The sequence below is a fragment of the Cyanistes caeruleus genome, chromosome 12 (assembly GCF_971803275.1).
Source record: "Cyanistes caeruleus chromosome 12, bCyaCae1.hap1.1, whole genome shotgun sequence".
Lineage (NCBI taxonomy): Eukaryota > Metazoa > Chordata > Aves > Passeriformes > Paridae > Cyanistes > Cyanistes caeruleus.
In genome coordinates this window covers 18,234,700-18,256,719 of record NC_141712.1, presented here as the reverse complement: position 1 = coordinate 18,256,719, position 22,020 = coordinate 18,234,700, and the positions used below count along the sequence as shown (strand labels likewise).

General features: G+C 41.3%; 1 protein-coding gene across 4 annotated transcripts in view; it reads right to left on the bottom strand.

The window, feature by feature from the left end:
* The window catches only part of CDH13 (cadherin 13), a 426,188-nt gene that overhangs the window by 17,274 nt on the left and 386,894 nt on the right, over positions 1–22,020 (bottom strand). For all 4 annotated transcript variants that reach the window (XM_086847088.1, XM_086847086.1, XM_023934518.2 and 1 more), the window contains exons 11-12: positions 9,335–9,477; positions 719–952 (exon numbers count right to left, since the gene is read on the bottom strand). In XM_086847088.1, the coding sequence (XP_086703214.1) occupies positions 719–952; positions 9,335–9,477 (377 nt within the window). The remainder of the gene's footprint in view (positions 1–718; positions 953–9,334; positions 9,478–22,020) is intronic.

Sequence of the window (22,020 nt, the reverse complement as noted above, 5' to 3'; positions counted from 1 at the left end):
ACAGCAGCCCTTGGCACACAGGTGGGTGTGATAATTCCTTTAGGGTGGAACAGAGGGGTGGTTTCATGTTTGGGGAATAGCCCAGAAAACAGCTCCTCCCCTTTGTCCTGCAGGCAGGTACAGCCATCACATTCATCTCTAGTTTCTTCTAAAACTATGGCATGGACTAAAAGATTGGAGAGTGGCAGAGAAAAAGAATACATTCCAGAATAGAAATAGGAATAATCTACATTAAGAAGAAATGTTGTACTTTGTGCCCTCAATTTGGCATACAAACCTTCTGCAACTGGGGTATTTTATTTGGGAAGAGTTTAAATATAAAATTAGGAAGTTTTTCAATTATATTGCTAAAGTCCATGCAAAACTTTCATGCTGTCCTATAGCAAGGCCTTGTGCACCTCGTGCAAACAAATTGTGTGCCATGAGATACAGTAATCTTCACAAAATCCTCAGTCATTGTAGCCCCTCATTAATGCAAAAATGAAAGGAGAAAGTTCAGCCAACATAACAAGAAAAGGAGCTGCAGGTTTTGGAGCTGGAGTGTTCCACAGGCAGCTGGTCCAGCAGACACAGCACGGGGTAAAGCAGCAGCAGTGGGTCCATCCTACAAACCTTTCACACAAAACCCCTCCTAAATTCCCCCAGTCCCTCAGGGGGAGTACACTGGGATGGAGGAGTGGGGGGAATCAATGCACAATAATCAAAATTACAGCCTTACTGTTAAGCCTGTTGATTCTCCACAACTTTTCTGGGCCGGATTGCTTGCTGAGTTCAAATTTGAATGGGTCTGTGTTGGGGTGAAGGTCTTTGTCTGATGCTCCTAGAACCACTACCCTGAGATCTTTTGCGTCGTCACAAACTTTTGCCAGTGTTGGATAAAGGGATGGGACGTTGTCATTGACATCCTCCAAGGTGATGTGCAAAGTTCCAGTACCCGTAGCAGGAGGGTTACCTATAGGAAAAAAAAAACAAACATCTGTTTATTAAATCACATTCCCATAAACTCTTGCTCCTATTTGCACCTGCAGGCTTGCAAAGGGAAATAATTTTTATTGTTCTTACCTCTTTTATATGGAAATTATTGCTTAAAAAACCTGATGAGTCACTCTTGTAAATTCGTTGCTGATTTTCAGAATGAAGCCTGTCTGATTCTCCACAGTATGGAAAATTATTCTAATGAAAACCTCTGGGAGAGGAATATTTTGAAGTTAAAATGAGAGTAGGACATGAATAGATATCTGGAACAGAATCTGTTCATCAGCACATACTGAGAGAAACATACCAGGAACCATCCCCCAGATAGATAGCGCTGTATTAAAAGAGTCAGGAATAAGATAAGTGAGAGGAGAAGTGTCAGCAGAGAGGAGTCAGGTGGTGTGGTGGGTGCCCAGGAGCAGAACAGGAGCAGATCATTCCTAACAGCGCTGAGGGCCACGTGCAGCTCTGTCAGAGAAGTGAAAGCTGCCAGAGGCAGCTCTGGGAAATGAGATGGGTTATTTACCTGGTGCCAGCAGCGCTTTCAAACCTTTGCAATGATTTGCCAGCCAGCCTCAGCCCTGACCCCAGAGCCAGCTGCAGAGGTGAGGCTGCTGTTTATTCTGCACTCCAAGGCTCCGTGCCAGGGCTGTGAGTGACAAACCAGCACTGGGGGAGCTGGGAAGGCAGAGTTTGCCTGCTGGGACCAGCACCTCATTTCACAGGGGTCACACAGGAGCTGACAGGAGGTAATAACTCCAGTCACTGCGGTCTGTGCCATGGCTGAGCCACTGCCTCCAGCCCAAAGCACAACAGCTCCTCTCAGCTCCCTTTGGCACCCCCATAAAATCATCTCAAAGTTTTCTGAATGCTCATTTTGTCCTTTATTGTGGCCGGCACTTAACGGGGGTCTCATCTGAAATGCTGCACTTGTGGGTTGTTAATTCCTCTTTTTTCCTGGTTTAGCACAGGGAAAACTGTGATCCTGCACTTCCCTGAGCACAAACCCTTCCCAGAATGGGCTCAGGAGGCTGAATTCAGGGCAAGGTGCCACAGCATTTACAGTTCAGCCCTGCAAGAGATTCCCCTCAGCATCACCCTGCCACAGCAGCCCAATAACCTGGGCTTTTGAAAGGAAACTTATCCATAGAATATTTTAATAAACTGAGTTATTGCTGTGCTGGGAGAGAATCCCAAAGCAGAAGCAAATACCCCGTGGTCTGGATCTGATAAAGTGCTGCCTCCAGCAGAACCAATCAGTCCTTTCAATAACAAATGTTACTAATGGTGACACTTCATCTGTTTCCTGCGCACAGAAATGCATCACAAAGGCAGAATGTTCATCCTTCTCCAGCCTTGCCCTCCCTTCTCATCTCACACTTTGTCATCAGAAGGGTTAGGGTTGAGTTCTTTTTAATGAAAAAGAAACTATTTTTCACTTTTTATTGGACTAATTGAATTTACAGAAAGACTCCAATACGTTTTTTGTTCTTGATATATTATTAAGTAAAGTCATACGGCAGAATGGATGAAAAGACATTCTAGTATTTGAAATATGATCATAAAAGCCAGCCTTTCATGCACTTAATTAAACTGCTGTCTTTAATTTTGAATGCATTATTTCCACACTGGACTGATAATGTCTTATGCACTGCCCTTCTTATCTTTCTCTGAAGTCAGTGATATTAAAATCTGCCTTTTGAAATGAAGAAGCCAACAGAATTATGGATGTCCTGCTATTTTGTCACACACAGATATGGCTGCGTTCTCCCTGCCATGCAAATGTTTCACTCTTTGTATGGTTCAGGGGCTGGGCAAATATTACACACACATAAAAAAAAATAGAGAGGAAGGAAATTGCTTCTGTCCATTTCAATGACTTATTCTCAGCTTGGTTTATTTATAATGATTTAAGCAAAAATCTTTCATTGATTTATGAAGACCTCCAAAAGAAAAACAAGCAAATGTCAGGGTCATAAACTGGAGCTTGTTAACACACGTCATAAAAATGTAACAAGAAATGAATCAAGCAAAAATGGTCACAACTCATCCATTGGGAATACACAACTTTCATAAATTTGATGGTATTATGCTGTTGAAATAATTCAAAATCCCAGGATCTCCAGACACTTTGATTTTGAAAGGAAAGTTACCCATAGAATGTTTTAATTCTGAAGTAAAACTTTTAATTTGTATTGTCAAACCTTGTGTCTAAAAGCAGAATTAATGAGCAAAGCAAGACCTAAAGGGTCCAACAATCCTCGGGGGCAGCTTTTCCAAAGAGCTCTGATCCCATTTGCCACTGACCAGAACTGGCCTCCCCTTTATTTAACACTTTAAATATTTGGGTGTCCTTAGAGCCACTTGGGACAGAGAGAATTCCAAACTGCCAGAAGTGGCACATCTGGGAATGTACCATGGCAATCATGGGAGAGAAACAGCATCACTGCTCTGTGTAAAAGCTGCTGAAACAAAGGCTGAAGGATGGATAATTTCACACTGAAACAAAGTGAAAACTTGGTGGTGAGCTGAGTCTCCAATGCAAGGGGGCTGGTACCAGGAAAAGTGGATTTGAAATTGGATTTTAGTGCTACCAGCATAAATAGGCCACGTTGGTATCTCCAGTTGAAAAAATTAGTTTGAAAAGAAATGTTACAGAAAAAGATACTCTGTATACTTTTAATGCTTGAATCTTAATGAAGAGCTGCACAGAATAATAGCAGGATTATTAAAGTCACACCATTTACACCCTGCTCTTCAGACAAGGGCTCTGAGAACAGCGCTTCTCACGCTTTCTGATGCTGCTGCTCTGAGAATCTAAACACAAATTTCTGTCTCATCCCTCACACTGGGTTTTTTTCCCCCTCCATATGCTGTTTTTCTGCTCAGAAGATGTGTGCTGGGTGCTTTGGCAGCAGTCCCATCCCTGGAGGCAGGGATCCCAGCAGACAGCCCCGTTCTGCTGCATCCCCTGCTCAGGATGAACTCCACAACGGTTCAGCCAAAGCAAATGGGACCAGGAGAGGGGGACGACACCAAAGTCTGGGTGTGCTGCTCACAGAGCTGTTCTCCTCAAAGCCATATGCTGACATTTTGTCCCTAATTCCTCATGAATTCCAATTTCCTACGCGTTTTCCATATATAATAACATATAGATGCTTTGTAAAATATATAAAATAAATAAGCTTCCAAAGTTACAACCCTTCATTCATCCCCTCAGATAATATATGCTGCTTCTGTTTTTGAGTAATTACATTTCAGAAGAGCACAGCTCTTTCAGCATATCAAATTGCTACTGACATATGCCATCCGTCTTAAATACTGTTTTCAGCATTCTAATTTCTTTTTCCAATCATGAGTCCATGATGACAAATTAAAACAATATTTTGTGTGCAATTCATACTTTACTGAAATTTAAAATGGCAAGAAAAGGATGAGTCTTCAATTTATTTTCTCTTCTCAATTAATACAGCAATTAAGATAAGGGGTATAAAACCAGCTTAATTGGGTTGCCATGGTAACTAATTGCCTGATTTCTTCAAAAATAGCATGTTTTAGGTGGAATCAATCTATGGTAATTGAATTATGTACATCATGGAGCGAGAAGACAGGTTAGATACACGTAAGGAAGAGTTCTGATTGCAAACTGCCACACATCTCTTTGTTACTCCAGCTTTTTTGAGGTGCTGCGTGTTACTGCTCATCACACTGAGTGCAGAATAATAAGTTTTCTTTCTAATGATTAGCAGTGCCAAGACTTGTACAATAAATGGGATTCAGGATTGTTTGGGCTCAGCTGCTCCTTGGAACCACAGGAAAAAGTGAAAACTAAACCTTAATTCACTATTTCTTCATTTTGCTCAGGAAAACTGCCACACTTGCACAGCTCACAAGTGTGACTCTGCCACCAGCAAGGTCCAAGCTGCTCTTTTTTCAAACTGGCCAGTGCAGCTCAAGGCAAACCCTCAACTCACAACTAAAATTACTTTTAATGATGTTTATTCTCTTTGGTTAATGCAGCAGAAGTTCTTACATTCCCAATTTCTCAGCAGCTCCCTGGTGATAGGAATGGCAGGGAAGGAAGGTGGAATTCTCCTACTGGATCAGAGTCTCACACTGGGACAACATTTCTGGCTTTAGGTGGGACCCCACTGGGGTGCCATGAGAAAAGTAAAATCCAACTCCAGTTTGCATTTAACCCAAGCAGCAAGATTGTTGTGTCATTATTTTTCTCCAGGTGATAGCCTTGGGCAACACAGGTGGGTTTTCCATCAGCAACCAAAAAAAACCCCAGAGATTTTGTTTTTACAGAGATAGATAAAGGCTACACAATGGGATATTAATTCCACAAGAAAAGAGTGATTATTGCATAAATAAGGTAAATCTGGGGACAAATTATTATTCATGCCTCTAAAAGGAAGTGGAGAAACGAATCTTTTAAAGATTTCACACATTTTCCAGGTTATTTTTAGCTTCACCTCCAGCCATGGCTTCCTCCTCCCTTACTTTTTCTAGACTGTGACTCAAACTCTCAGAACACAAGGCAAAAATGACCTTTCCTGGTGAGTTTCTAGCTTGGCTGAATGAGAAAAACATACAGGTGTTCTGCTTTGTGCTCCTCATCCCAGATTTCCGGTGAATAAAAGAATCCACAGGGTGACACCACAGGGTGGTCACAGAGCACGTTTGGGAGGTCTGGGTTTCTCAAACCCAGACAATTTCTGTGTGTTTCACACGGGTGTGACTGGCAGAAAAGCTCCCAAGAATTCTGTGACACTGCATTGGCTTCAGTGATTAGAGTGCTCAACCCAGGAAATAAAATTATCACCATTGTTGGCACTTTTATTAATTGAATGAAACCTCTGATGTTTCCCAAGATTGCATAAACCTGACTTTTCCCCATTATCAGCTCATTCTCAGATTAAACACAGTTCATGACACTTTAATGTGTTAACTCTGCTGCATGGTATTTCCTACCAGTGTTTAATTTCTTCTTTAATAGGCCAGAGACTCTGTGCTCACACAGGTCTTTAATAAAAAGTTTTCAAATTCTAAGGACACTACGTTGACCTTTTACTGAAATCAAAAGTACTGAGAAAATTAGGATATTTCTTCTAAAAAGTCCTTTTTAAAGTGTAATGCACCCCCATAAAAGGTCAAAAATTATTATCTATAAATTAACACTCTTTCCATCAAATTTGCTGTTGCACATTGTTTCAAGTGTGTTTGGGAAGATACAGGAAATATTTAGATCAAGAATAATATAATTCATACTTAACCACCTTCAGCTGCAGTTAATTTGATAATGCTGAGAAATAATTTCATAAAGGTCAAAAGGAACCTCAGAAAGAGCTAATGTATTTCCTGCAGTGGAGTGACTCCATTTTCCATGCCCCTTCCACTGCTCCTGTCCTACTGGTAAAGAACAGTTTTGTGACATCCCAAAAGAAAATAAAGATGTGATGGATTTATACAAAGAACTACTAAGCACAAAGCTCCAGGTTTTACTTATGACAGAAATATCCAGCATTTTACAGATAAAAAAAAAAAAAATGCCCTGGCACTTGCTCCTTGCACTGAAGTGTAGTAACAAGGAGTCAGTGCCTGCTGGAACTGGTGACAGGTTCTCTACTGACACCAGCAAAAGGGGATGGAAAAAGGATCACTGTGGAGTTTGTTTTCAGCTGTCTCCTCTCCTCACCTGACAATGTCAGGGCATTTTATAAAGAGGTGAACATGGAACACAATGGGACAACAGCAGCTTTTCTGTAATCCTACAAACTCTAATGCTGTGAGCATTAAATATTTGTATTTATGTGTTAGAATATGTCACATGTACTTTAGCACAAGGTACAAGGTTTTGTATGATTTTTGAGTTATTGACTATAAATTCTGTTAAAGATGATCACAGATCTGGCAGTGCCTGCTCTGCTGGGAGCTGCTCTGGGTTCCAGTTCCCACTGCTGGGCTGTGCCCTGGGCATTACCTGGCCCCTCTGTATTTCCAGGAAAGGAAAGGAAAGCCTGTGGCAGCTCAGACTTCCTCAGTGCCTGTGCCAGCACATCTCAGGTTTGACTCAGAGATAAGCTGAGAGGCCAAAGGAAATGAAAACCTGCACTGAACACATTTGAGAAAAGAATTTCTGCTAAAGAATTTCTTTTTTCCTCTCTTCCCTTTATACCACAAGTCTGTTAGCCCAAGCAAATGACTTGCTTTATTGGAAATGCCTCTAAATTTTCATTTTATTACCCTATTTCATTTAGCAATTCTTAATCCTGCCTTTGGCTGCCCTCTCACTGAGAAGTCCCAGGCATATTCACTGGAGTTAAACAGGCTCCACTTACTAACCTGAAGAGATCTTCAATCTGTGGACAATGCTGCTCTAAAGAGGTGCAGATAGTTATGCTCAATCTGATTTTTTCTCCTTTTTAAGTTAACACAACCTTCTTTTGGAGTCCTGAAATAATTCTGTATTCATTTCGTATCATTCTCCCACAGTATGGCTTCTCATCTAATGCAATATTTCAAGTTGGACATTAGCTCTGATGGTTGGAGAGATAAAGTGGGTCTCCCAGCTGTGCCAGTTCACACTGTCAGTGGCCTGGAAACAAGTTTGGGAACTAATCCCAGGATTAGTCAGTCCCAGCTGTCCCTGCAGGGGACAAGGCTCACCCCCAACCTGTTGAGATCAGCTCTAAAACTTGCTTGCTTGCTTTAGCCACAGAGCCATTCATCCAGGCCAGCAGAAAATTTTCCCACTCCCCAGCCCATCTCTAAGTGTGCTCCCCAAGCTGCCTGGTAATTAATGCAGAGCCACAAGGTTAATATCAGCTAATTAATTCTGCTGTTTGCTCCCACTGCCACGTGTGGCAGGGCTGCATGCTGCAGGAGTGCAGGGCTCTGAAATGATCATTATTAACACCTTGGCATGACAGTCCGAGTGTGCTTTGTAATCATTGCCTGCACAGGAGTCAATAACGCCAGAGGAGATGAACTCTGCTCTGACAGAGCTGCACAATCTCAAATAAACACAATTACAGGGGCTGGAACAAGGTGCTGGCTCAGAACCCCAAGTGAACAGGATTCCTCTCCTCTCTTGCCCCAATGTTCAGCACAGCTTCCCCTTCTCTCGTGTTTCCAGAATGGAAAAGAAAAATCTGAGCGTTAAAAGAAGCCAAGTTTTGGGTTTAAAATAAATGAGCAAGGCCTAAGTTGCAGCATAAAGGTGTCCCCCAAAATCCACATTACTCAGGCTGCTTCCCACAGTCAAAAACACTCATCTCCTTTCTCCACCTATTCTCTTTGACAATATCTGACTTCACCTTTAAAACACAGCTTTGTCCTTTGGGTAACCCCTCAGTAATATCCCAAATTTTGACTTTCATTGTAAGATGACATTTCCCAGTGCACCTGATTTTGAGATGCATTAAAATAAAATAAAAAAAAAAAAACTCCACAAAACAGTAGAAAGCAAAATATAGAAATATCTTTAGTGCTACATTTTCCCCCAGAAATTTCCTAAGGAAAATATGTATATCAATGTATAAGTAAATCATCACCTCAGCAGAATTTTTTTTCTGTTATACTTAAGGCGATATTTTCTTTCTCCTGTCAGACCCTGCAAATGTTCCCTGAGTCATGTGCTTACAAAAATGTAGAATTGCTCTCTTAAAAACAGCATTTTACAATTCATCACCAGAGCTAAACCAGCTGCAGCTGTGAAAAAGTGTTAGCATATTAGCTGTTATATTACAGGCAAATCTTTTATTTATTTTGTGCCTTTAGCTCAGGAGATTTGGAACATTCAGGATTTTCTCTCTCTTCCTCTGCTCCAAAGTCACTTGCTGAATTTTTCCTGGATAGCTTAATTTGGATTCTGTTTGACAGGAGGAATTTTAGTACACACAATATGCAAAAATTGTTGCATTTTAACAAGGAGTTTACTTATGTTTTTATTGTCACTCTCATTTGTTGAATAGATTATAATCCAGCATATCAAGGATGAGTTGTTATTGGTGTTTTAGTGCCTCAGGCACGCTGACTGCTCAAATATTGTGAAGAAATTAACTCTGATTAAGATGATTTATTACATTTCCAAGAATGTTTCTAAACTAATTGCACCTAGCATTAAGACAACAGTGCAGGAATAAACAAGTGAGGTATAAACCTATATTAAAACTGTAATAAATTTAAAGTTGCAAATTCATTCCTCTTTCTTCTGTTTTCCAGAATGGTCTCTAACACATTTAGGTGTCCAGGCAGAGAAGTGCTGCAGCTCATGGTTATTTTTACACATGTAGCTTTCAGGACAGAGCATTTCAAGCAGGAAATCAGGATTTTATCCCTGCTGGGTACTCACCACTGTCGATGGCCAGGAACAGAGCAGTGTAGACGTTGTTCTGCACGAAGGGAGATTCCCTGTCCAGCACTGCCGTGGTGCCAACCGTGCCATTGGTGGGGTTGATTTCCAGCCACCCTGCTGGGTCCTTGTACACTGAGTACCTGAACAGAAGGGCAGAAGTTGTTATCAAATTATCGATCTGAACATGAGACAATTGCATTGCTGCAAAGGAATTTGTCTGTGCACGCAGTGGCTTTCGTGAGTGGATCTCTTAATATTTCAAAAACAACAATTTAAGCTTGTGCCTTCCCTTAGAGACAGTTCAGTGTTGTCAGGCTTAGCTGGCAGAGGCAGATATAGAGAGAGGTTTCAGTCAATTCCTCTGGATATATATATATATATGTCCCAAAGTTTAGCAGAGAAATCAATATTTAGGATATTATATAGGACCTGTTTCCTACTGCTGTGTAATACAGCCAGAACGCTTCCAGCAGGCCTCTGCACCCACACTGACCTCATGAATCCTATCACAGCCCTTCTTTTTCCAGACCCAAAATTCCAGCTGGACTGCAAGTTGTATTTTTAATTTACATTGGAGTGGTTTTAATTGTTTTTTTCTTACCATTACTTATTTTGGGTGAGCTGGAAAGGTACTAAGTTGGGGGGGATGGTAGCAAAAAGAGAGGCAATGAATCGCCCAGGTCTGTGGGGAGGTGGTCACGCCCAGCCCTGCTTGCCCACATTTGTTCTGCACTCTGGGGTCTGGAGCTTCCTCCCTTCTTCTGATTAAAATCAACCACATCCACGTTGTCTCAATCAGAGTTTGGAAATGCTGTCTCCAAGATTCCTCCAACATGAAATTCCCTGGTGTGATTTTTTTTCCTTTAATCAGCACAAATATTCAGCCCCCAAAACTGGAAATGTTTAGAGAGATTGTGGAGTTTACACACCAGGAACTTCCCTGCCTGACTGAAGCAATAAATGTAAGAATGTTCATGATTAGGGCCTAATTCAATACTCAGTTAAATATATTAAGTAATAGAACAACCCAGAGCTGAATTAACTGACACCAATTCCCTCTCCAATTAAATGTGTTAATATTTTAAACCAAAACTCCAATCATATAATCAATACCTGGGATAATAACGTGTTTATCTTTTTTTTTGCAGTGAATTGTTATAGGTAATAAACCTCCATACAACCTTTTATAGACATCTTAAATTACCAGTAATTGACGTGGAACCTGTTATTATTTAATGAGTCTGTGCTAAGGCACTGCCTCTCAGTGGCATTCACCTGAAAGTGAATTCACCTGAAAATCCTGTGTGATAATGTTGCAAAAACAAAAAAAGTATCAGTGCAAGTATGAGGGAATAAACAAAAATAACACATTTTTTTGGGAAGTAAAAAAAAAAAAAGGTAGAATGAAATAAAATTCCAGCCTCTAACAAAGTGCTGACAGACAGCCCTGCCCCGGCTGCTGCTTTTTACCACAACTTTGCTTCAGGCTTGAAAAATGAAACTTCCCGGGGGCTGCTGAGCCTGACTGTGGTGCACAGGAACATTCTGGTGCTCAGGCAGCCAGAGGGAACATCCAAACTTCAGCATGTACAGCCAGGAAAAATTACACATCTTTATGAGCTCTTATGATGTCAAAATAAGTTAAAGAGCAGACTTGGAAACCAGAAGCTTTTGGAATTTATGCAGAAGAAGAGATAAATAGGGAAAATTGTTGGCTTATTTATGCTGGCAGAAAAGTAACTCAAGAGTTTCACCACTGGCTTCCCCAGGAGCAGAAATTATCCCCTGGGGAATATGTGGAAAGGAATCAAAGGGAATTGTTAGTGTGCAGGGAGATGTTCCATCAAGCCAACACATCCCTCCTCTTAATAGCCATTTAAACATTAATCAATACCTCAGCTTTATCTCCTGCAAAAATGAGTGCCTGCAATGGCAGCAATGCAGATCATTATTTCATTTCATTTCTTTGTTTCTTCTTTTATTGTTGTTTTTATAACTTTGCAACAAAGGTATGCACAAAAATATGAAACAAGGGCAGCCTAAACAATTCCTAGTCTATTGTAAAACTGCAAATTCTCAATTAACCCCGAAACCATTTCAGAAGATTCAACACTTCTGAAGTAATGAGAATGTAAAATGGATTGTATTATCTTCCCTGATTGCTCTACAAAGCACTGTTGGCTGTGCAAATAAAAACCTGGATTGTATAACCTGTGATTTGGCACAGGATATTGTAAAAGTAGTACTTTGTCTTTCCCACCACATTTTTTACTTATTGTGAGAGCATATTGCAGTACAGTTAAGATGATTGTTCTTTGTTCCATCTTTTGAGGGTTCTGCTAGCAAAGGTTTAGAATAGAGCCATCATAAAAAACTGTGATAAAAACAGAAGTTTTGAATGCAAAGATTCACTTCCCACTTTTGACTTCGGTGGGATCTGTCGATAGCACAGCAGCTTTTAAAATCAGACCATTTTTTAGGTGGTTAAACATGAGCTTTTCTACATGTACATCCTGTATCTTCAGTCCTGAGCACAGTGATATATCAGGTGTACACAGAGCTGTGCTCTCTGCTGTGCCAATTACTCTTTAGTTTGGTTTTATTCTGCTTTGCAGCAGTGCAATTTAGTGCTGCTCGTGGAGTTTATTTCATTGTGGATTTTTTTTTTTATTTTTTACATTGTAAACTGTGTCAAGAGCTCACAGTTCCCTAGGGTCTGTGCCAAGAGGGAAGGGAAAGTGGGTGCAACATATTCTGACTGTGACCTCCATGCACTGGGTTCGTGTCCTGGTACTGAGCCAGGTATTGCAAAGAGAGCAGCAAAAACAACTCCCTTAGACTGGAAATTGTCTGTTCCAATGTTTGAGTGCACACCTTAAGCACAGACCTCCAAGGAGACACAGAGAGGTTATGGATGCAGAACAGAAATCAGAATTTGCACTTGGTGCACAACTAAAATAGAGTAGCAGATATATGGAAATAATTTAAAATTTGTTAGCAGCATTACATCCAGGCTGGTTGAAAAATCATGAGCCACTAGCCCTGGGAAAAGGTTCACAGGTATTTGGGAGAGACTGGTGCAGCAATTACAGCACAAATATCCACACCCAGGGAAGCAGCGCCGCTTCTCAGAGAAAGACAAAAAAACCTTCCCAAAATACAAGTGCAACATTAAAAATCTGGATCAAAACTGTATTGTGCTCAATACAGGGATGACATAATGCAGAGTTTGAGAGATCAACCTGCTTCCCACGGAGCTCCCTCTTCTCCACTGTGCTCTCATTACCTTTTGCCTGCACTAATTACGGCAGCATATGGCACCAGGAAGAGCAGAAAGGGAACCTTATTGCAGCACAGCAATTCTCCAGCTGAACCACTCTCCACGCTCATTACTGAGGACACACACAAATTTTTCTGCTTTTTGGCCACGAGATAACAAAGGTATTCCTGCTCCCAGGCTGGGTTGTAAGCTTTGGGGAGGGCAAAACCCATATATATATATATATATATAAAGATATATTTATATATCTGTACATCCCCAGCCTTGCATAGCTGGGTCTCTAATTCCTATCCCATGTGAAATGAAAACAATAACAGCAATAACAATAACAATAACCCCTGGAGATCATCATTAATAGTTTTCAAAACCTTTTGTGAGTTTTAAACCTCGCTGTGTCTAAACCTGAGCCTAAACACATTCCTTGTAACCGTGCTATATTAACACAGAGTTAACCCAAAGGATGCTGTTAAAAAGTCAGAAAGGAAAATAAAAACTCTCCTCTGCCTGTGCTTTCCAGTGCCCATCTTTGATTTACACACTCCAGCTACCAAGCTAAGCCTAAGGCAGGCTTCTTAACCATTAAATCACATGAAATGAACAGATTTGAATTTGGATTTAAATGCACTAAAAGTGTGACTCTATGCTACATGAGCAGTAGGCTGTGAAAAACCTCCTGCAGTGCTCTCCTGCAGAGATTCGGACATGCTCAAATTGTTTTGGCTGGATTCTTTAAAAAAAACAAGAGATTTAAAATTTAAAAAAAGCAAATTTAACTGAAATCGATACTATTAGCAATGAGAATAAACATATCATTAACAAAATCTAAAACCTGAAATAAATCACATTTTCTGGAAACACTGTTAAGGAAGGTGTTAGGTCAGATGCAATTTTAAACTCACTGAAGATTTAAGATTTATGCAAGAGCCATTTTTCAGCTTTATGGAACAGATTTATGGCCTTACAGTATTTCCACAGACTGGAAATGTCAACTTAGAGTACAATTAAAAAAAACCCAAACAACTAAAACCTCCCATCAGTGTTGTGCCACAAGTGGCTGTGCATTTTTGGTCACTGGAAACCCAAGTTTCACTGAAAACCCAGACACACCCTGAATCCATCACTCTGCTCGTGGGGCACATGCAGCAGCTTTTTCCTGGGTGATCCCAGAGTGTCCCTCAAATTCCTGGGAGTTTACACCCAGATTGAACCTTGCAGATGATTTATGCAGTGCCAGCCTGGCCCTGATCTCAGATTTTAGCCCTGGCAGGGGTTCCTGGGCCCTGGGGTGTGACCTCAGTGCAGGCAGGGTTTGCTGCAGAGCACTCACAGAAACGTGTACCCCATCTCCCTGTGAGCAAAAAGGGTCCTCAGCTTTGTTCTGCTTGTCACATCAGGGATTTAACAGGCTGGTTCTCATCACAATCCTCCATCTCCAATGATACCATCAAAAAAGAATGAAAAATTAGATGAAATTCAGTTTTCAGTCCCCCGCCACTGAGAAATGAGAAACTGGTTGACTAATTAGTTATTTGTGTGGAGAAGTAAACCCCTTGGTAAACATGAAGAATGTAACAGGAGAGTCATTGCAACTCAAATAATATAATAAATCCAAACTCAAAACTTCCAGCAATTAATCCAATTAAAATAATAAAACTGTATTAATGAGGTGGGTAAAGAAAATATTCTGGAAACAAAAATGGTTTTTATTATTATTGTACAGTCTTTCAAACATTTCTCTATGCTGAAACCTAATTTTCTCTTTTTCTTTCCTTCAGGGCAAAAAAAAAAAACCCTAAAAGCTGAGGTGTAAAAATAAAATAAAAACCCCACAAACTCATTTATGTATGTTTTAATCAGAAGTGATTAGGGCTATGGTTAAATGAAGCCAGAGGCCATAACTATCAGAATTATTCCTAAAGCTAGGGAATAATACACCATATCTGGGACTAACACACTGGTATAATCAGGTTGCTACTGTTAGAATAATTGTCAACACATGCAAATCAGTAAAAGTTTTCTCATTGTAGCAATTGTGCCTCAAAAGCTAATCAGCGTCAGATGAGCTTCAGGGTCTTTTACAAACTACCCAGAGAAGGATTTTGGCAACAAAACTCTATCAAAGTTTCTGCACATGCCTGTTCTTTGTGCCTGTGCTTCCAGCAAAGGCAGCTGCTCCCGCTGCAAATCCAATTGCTGCTCTCACAGTCCAAGAACTGCCCTGCTAGCTCTTGAAAAACTGGGAAATTTTTATAAGAGCCCAGCAGATTCACCGCTGAACTGCCAGTATTGAACACAGCCCGGACATTTTACAGCTTCTCCAGATTTTTTCCTAAGGGATGGGCAGAAAGGAGGAGGGAAGTGGCTCAGGCTGTGAAGTTTTTCTCTGCCTGGATCGATAGAGCTCCTGCTGGCCTGTGGCTGCTCCCAGCCAAGGCATGGCTCTGGCAGCTGCCAGCAAGCCTCAGCTGTGCCCTGGCTGATCCCAAAGTCCCACAGGACAGTTCCCACACCCTGGCCTGGGAACACCTCCCAAAAGAGCAGGGCAGGGGAGATTTACATCCTGAGCATGAGTATCCAAACATATCCCAGCCCCAGCCACTATTGACCCTGGGACCCATCTCTTCAGGAAGGGAATCTGTTTCTGCAAGTGAATCTCTGAGAGGGAAGGATAACAAAAGTGCTGAATAACCATTTCAGCCCAGTTTGTGTCTGTGCTGGTGCAAAGCCTTCACGGCAGCGATGCCTCAGAGCAGAGTGAGAGCAGTAGACACCCCTGGGCACCTTCAGCTGCCTCTTGCACACTCACTTGCCTCTTTTGTTGCCCTTTCTAATCCATACTTTTTAAAGAATTCCAGTCCAATATAAACCTGGAGGACACTGCATATCCCAGTGATGAGGAATAACACCCTGCCACTGTGAAAATAATGAATAATAAAGTCTAGAACTATCACAGGCCTTTCTCCCAGGACCAGGAAATATCAAGGGGGACATTTTGGGAATTAACTCCTGGAAATTTAGCAGAATTCCTTCCTTTGGTACTAAAAATTAACAAAATGTCCTGTTAATGACAGATCTTTGAGAAGGAAAAACTGTTCACAAATGACTCAAATAAAAGGGACACAAACAGTGTCTCAGTCTGAACATACACACGTGGGATCCTGGCTACTCCCAGAAAAAGACTTTTCTCCATCCTATCCCTTACTACATGCAGTAGTTTTAACTTCTACAGTGCTAGAGGAAATCCTAGAATGGCTTGGGTTGAAAGGAAATATGAACCAGCATGAATATTTTCACTTGCATTTTCTTAGCCTAGTAACAAACACCAGCCCCCCTCCAAAAAAAAAAAAAAAAAAAAGGGGAGCCTAAAACAGGACAAAATCTAACACACAATAAATTGGCTGAGCAAGAAATGGCAATTCAGAAAGAAAATCTGTGAAGGAGCTGATAGTGCCAGAAAAGCAGTGGCAGTATTTTCCTGTGCTGACAGAGCTGGGGCATTCCCGAGCTGGCTGAACTTGCACAGGGCTCATTTCTGAGACTCAGCTATTCCCAAGGCCTAACAGGGAGATGATGGGAGAGAAATAATGTTCTGCTGACTTAGGAAAGCCTCTGAGATTGTTGGCACGTTGCAGTCAGGAAAGCAGCCCAGCCCTGCTCCTTCCCTGGGCTGTGAACACACAGCACTGGCCCAGCTCTGGTTAAACACAATGGGACAGCCAGGATCCTGCTGCTGCTGCAGGGCTCCCCCAGACACACATTCTGCTGAGATACTGGCTGCTAATCCCATGATTAAAAGTGTGTTTTCGTGTATTTGACAGGCATAATCTTGAGTGGCAAAGATCCATGCTGGAATCCAGACTTCACTGAAGGAAAAGGAAAACGCTGATCCTGGGAGTTGAGCTGAACCTGATCCAGGCAAAACCTGGCTTAAGTCTTGGGTTTTTTCTCACATTAGGGCACTGCCTGAGCCATTATTGTGGTCTTTGCTGAGTGTAGAGCTGAGCCCCAGAAGGATATTTTGTGCTTGCAGTTCACAACAGCAGCTGAATAAAGAGCTGACATCTCAGAGGGGGGATTTGCTCAGTGGGCAGAGCTGTGTGACCCCTCAGGGGGCTGCAGCAGCACCCTCAGCCTCTGCAGGGCTGCTGTCACAGCCTCTGGCTGCCACCAGCTCCTGGAGACACAGCCCAGGCACACAGGGACAGGTTCCCATCAGCTCTGTGCTCCTGCAGGCTGGGAGGTTCCAGGGACACATCTGTAGCCAGCCACGATGCCATGGATGCCAGCTCTGAGCCAACAAAATGCCACTGCCTCTCCCTCTGTGCCCACTGCGTCCCTGAAGGAGGGAGCTGGACAGAGCCCTGTGCTGGACACTCAGGTTCCTGCTGCCACAAAGAGCCATGGAATTATTAAGATTGGAAAAGATATTTAAGATCATCAAGCCCAGCCACTGCCAAGGCCACCACTAACTCGTGTCCCCAAGTGCCACATCCACAGGGCTTTGGGCAGGGATGGGGACTCCAGCCTGTCCTAACTCCAGCTGGGACACTGGCACTGAAAGGCTTCTCCTGGCTCCAGCTCTTCATGTGGCCTTGTGAGATGTTTCCTTCAGGGAGACAGTGGAGTCCCAGAGCCAGGCAAAGCACTCCAGGGTGAAACAGAATCAAAGCAGAATGATTTTGTCACAGTTTGATGGCAATCAAGGAGTTAATTAGGGCTGTTAGTTAGGAGTCCTTGCTGCCTAGTTAAACTCCAAGCATTATTATGAAAGCTGAACTCTCCAGGACAGTGAAAGAGCAGGAGATAATATATTAAAATAAAATATGGCACTTTGTGATTAGTAATGCAAAAACTGATGCTTTTTCTTTTCAGTTCCTTCATTTATCTTTGTTTAGAAAGAACTGAATTCATAGTAGGAAAATAGACTCTCCTGGTGATGGGTAGTTATGTAGCCCAGAGGAATTAAGACCCATCAAGAAAAAACCCTTTCCAAACTTGTAGCATCAATAACAAGAAAAGGAAAGGGTAGGTGAGAAATTCAGTAACATGTTTAATTATGTGAGTGCATAATATCCATGGAAAAATTACATTACCACCTGATAATGTGAAGAAAAAGCACATTTATTCCTGGCTAATAATAACTTTTAAATTAAGATTTTGGGGTTTTTTTTCCAGCTGAACAAATACACTATGTTCTTCATGGGTGTAGTTCTTACAGAAGAAAATTAATTCTCTTTCATTCTTTTGGTAATAATGGACAATCTCCTATTTGAGTTTTATTTGACCGATTACATTGAACTATACAAAAAATACGTGACCTCTTTCTGTCCTGAGTGTTGGAGCAATGCATGATATCATGTCACATCTCCTCCTTTATTTTCAGACAGTTTCTTTTGTTTGCCTAACTGGCTGTATTTAATGACCATGAAAAATGAGCAGGTCAGTGTGATTCACCTCCTCAAACCTCAGTGAAGCAGATTCTCAGGCTGGCTCTGACCCACCTGGTCCTTATCACGTTTCCAGGTTGTGCATAACCATGTCTTTGGTGTTTTATTTCTAAAGTCATCAAGTGCAGGCTGTTCCATTTGTTAGAGGCTGCTGTGCTGGTTTCCCCACCTCTCCACCTTTCTGCCTGTAGGAATCTCTAACATCCAACCTCCAAGGGATGTTAGAAAACAAAATACTGCTTGAACACTTGTTGAACAAAGCCATTAAAAATCAGATTCCACACTTTGTTATGTTCATTGTAACATCCCTTGTCTGAGTGATGTTACTGCAAAACAAAACTGTCCTTCCACAAGTAAATATTAATAGAGGATGCTCAAAATTAAATCCTGACAGATATTTTGAAAAAAAAAAAGAAGTCACAAGGTATCTTGCCATATATAATATACAATATATAATATACAATGTATTAAATCCTCCTGTGTTTTCCAAGGAAATAAAAAACTTAAGTATATTCTTTAGAGAAAAATTATCCTTTAAATACTAAAAGGTGAGTTTATGCTGAAGAAGTCAGAAATTTCCCTCTGCAGGTTAAAAAGCTGCTTTCTTGCCAGGGTACACATCCTGTGTGCATCTGAGGGCTTGCTCTGATGTGCTGCCTACAACAAATCTACGATGCACAGCACAATTTTTATATCATGCTCATCACCATAATAACCAAGCCCCCTTCAGACATGCACTAAACAACATGACAAATGTGTGTCATTTCAGAAATCTGCTGGCCAGTGATGGAAAATGTGAAGAGGTTAGAGGGGAAAGCTCTAAAGAAGTATTCATTTATGACACAAAAAGAGCTTTCATTAGATGTTGCGGGCTTAGGCACTGAAAAAAGAGGAAATGGAAGATTCAGAGTTGCTTGTTTAACCTTAATTTACCTCCCTGACAGTGCTGATAAACTTTTTATCCAGGCCTTGCCTGACTGCAGGGTGGTACCAATGAGATAAATACTTTACCAGAAGTATTCCACTATTTTGCCATACATAGTTTTATTTTCTGCTTGACATCCTTTGCATTCAGTGCACACAAATATAGTGCTCTGTGAATTTAATGTATTTTATCTCCCAAGATTCTATTATGCCCTAGTTACTTCATGCTGTTTAACCCTGGGTTGGAAGCCCAGGAGTTAGACTGCTCACACCCTTGTCTTTTGGGATCTGAATGTTTTGCCAACCACTTTCCATGTAGGTCCAGAGCATCACTGTGAGGTGAATTTTAATTTGACAGACAAAAAACTGGAAATCTCAAAACCTGTAAAACTGAAATAATCTGGTTTTTTTACCCCCCCTGAAATGACAGAAGCTGTAATAAAAAGACTCACCTGTCTGCACAAAGAAGGATGTGTTCAAAAGCACAGTTATACAAAGATTAAAGACATTAGGGGCTTTTCCTTCTTTTTCTTTTTCCTGGCACTTCAAAACCTAAACTCTGCAGCAGTTTCCATGAATCAACCGACTTAACAGCCTTGACATGGACATGTGCAGAAAGCTGAGACAGTGTTGTTTTCTTTCTGTGCTAAAATGTTTTTTAAACACTGATTAATAACTTAGAAGATTCCAGGGCCAGAATCTGCACACCTTGTTTCCTCCTAATAGAAAAATTCCTAATTTTAGTCCTGAAGCATTATCAGATGAAGGCTGGGGCTGCATTTGTGCAAAATGCTACCAAGGAATCTCCAGAGAAGCTGGGCCTCAGGCTGCAAGAATTCTTGTGGAAATTTCCCATGTGAGAGAGGAAACAGTACTCTGCCAGACCCATTAAAACAGGTAATTGTGTAAAAATTCTTCAGGGTTTGGAGTATTCAGTGAAATCTGGATGAGAAGGGTTGGTATCTCCAAGGTGATGTGGTGCTAAGCACGAGCCAGAGGAGCTGCCCAAGGGATCCCATGGATAATAATTATCTGGCTCTATGTAGAGCAGGCATGCATGTCTCTGTAGGCATATTTACCTAGAGTATAATGGTCATAAAATTAGGAAGAAGTCAGTCCCTAGTAATTCACATTTGAACTGAGAATGAATCTGCAGGCTTGCTGCTGCTTAACAAAGTGCATAATTTCACTCTTACTCAGAAACTATTTTGCAGAAATTGGCATCCTTATTACAAAGTTAATAGAAAAATTCCAACTGAACTCTACAAGGCGTTTTTCCTATTAAAGTAACACTGCAGAGCTCCATTTAGCAAAAATGAGTGCTTAAACCTTCTGACAATTTCTTCACTGAACACGAATTCCACTCCAAGGATAACTATCAGCGAGCCTGAGAGGAGATGGGGCTTTTGTACCTTGAAATGCACGGGCTGGGGCTGCCTTGCCACCAAGAAGTGGCTGCAAACACAGGACAGAAATTCTGCTTTTGGGAAAGCTCCTGCTCCCAGATGAAAACCTATTCCTGGCAGGAATTTTGCCACTGAATTGGGAGCGCCCATGATTTATTCTATCCTTAGTCTGGAGATGGTAAATTAATGAAATATGGCCAGAATGTGCCAGACACCACCTGCTCAGTGCCACACAAGATCTGTACCTGCTTTAAGGACACAAGTGCTGAATTGCTCAATTAGACACTTTCCCTTCATGGCAGGATTCAGGCTGGGGGCAGCACCAATCTCCTTGGAAAACTTTGGTTTCAGTGCTTGCTTTTGTAGCTTTTGCCATCATGTAAAACACCACTGGTCCCTGGAGCTCCAATCACACACATAACCAGCCCAAATAACTTTCTGTCAAAGCACCACTGAAAGCTCTAACTACACACAGCCGTTCACACACGATCAAACCCAGCTGAGTGAGACTCCAAAATTCAACAGCTTTAAAATATTAAGAGAAATTCATACCACCCCCTTCCCCATCAACACAGCTCCTCACACTGTGTCCTCAAACTTGATAGCTAACTTATTATAATCAAGATACTCTTTACTCCTTCCCGAGACAAAATCCTGCCTTTTCTGAGACTAGAAGAGAACAGTAATGACAAAGTGAGTTATTGTCTAGATCTGCCTTCTACTGCAAGCATAACTTGTGACTGATAGATCCTATTGTTATATTTCTCAAGAAGATCTGCAATATTGTTTAGTCAGTGACATGAAAAATGTGCCCTATAATTTCACAGTTCACCGCCATTCATTCTGAGTGCTGACACGGTTGAAATCATAATGTGGCATAATATTGTTATGCAGGATAAAGACAGAGGGTCTAATTAAACTCCCCTTAAATGCTACATTCATCCTTATTAATCAAGAATTCGGGATTCTAAAGGTAATATCAAGGCAAGTTGAAATAGGTGACTGTGGCTTATTTGATTTCATGGAAACACAGATTTTCAATGCTATCATCCACAGCTTTAATATCAACATATTAAGTATGATTTATGCCAACAGAGTAGAGCAGTGGAAAATTTTAAGAACAGGATCTTCTGACAAGTGTTGTCAGGAGTGAGGAAGTCTAGCTTCAGGTACCTGGGCCCTGGGCAAAACTATGAATCATGGACTGAGAATTCCTGAGCCCCCTGCTTTGGGTATCCTTTAATAATTTAATTCAGACACTTCTGCTATTTAAGAAACCAATCAAGAAGAGAGGGGATGCTTTTTTTTTTCCCCCTTAGGAAAGGGACACTTTTGACACTTTTACAGAACAGCCTCACTCAGTCTGGGTGAAAATTTCCCCCCTGTTCTGCCTCCTTTTCTACCAGGAGAGGACAAGGAAATAATGCTTTACCAACCAGTTTATGTACATTAACCTTTCCTCAAACCTTGGCAAGTGCTAGGAAGAATCGAGAATCCAGCCAAGATAGCAAGGCAAAAACTGGTATAACAAAGCTTAACCCCAACTGGTGAGCTGGGATTTTAAGAAAATTAAAGCTGAAAATTAAGATTTGCAAATGCAGAAAGAAGAAGAGGTCAAACATCTGT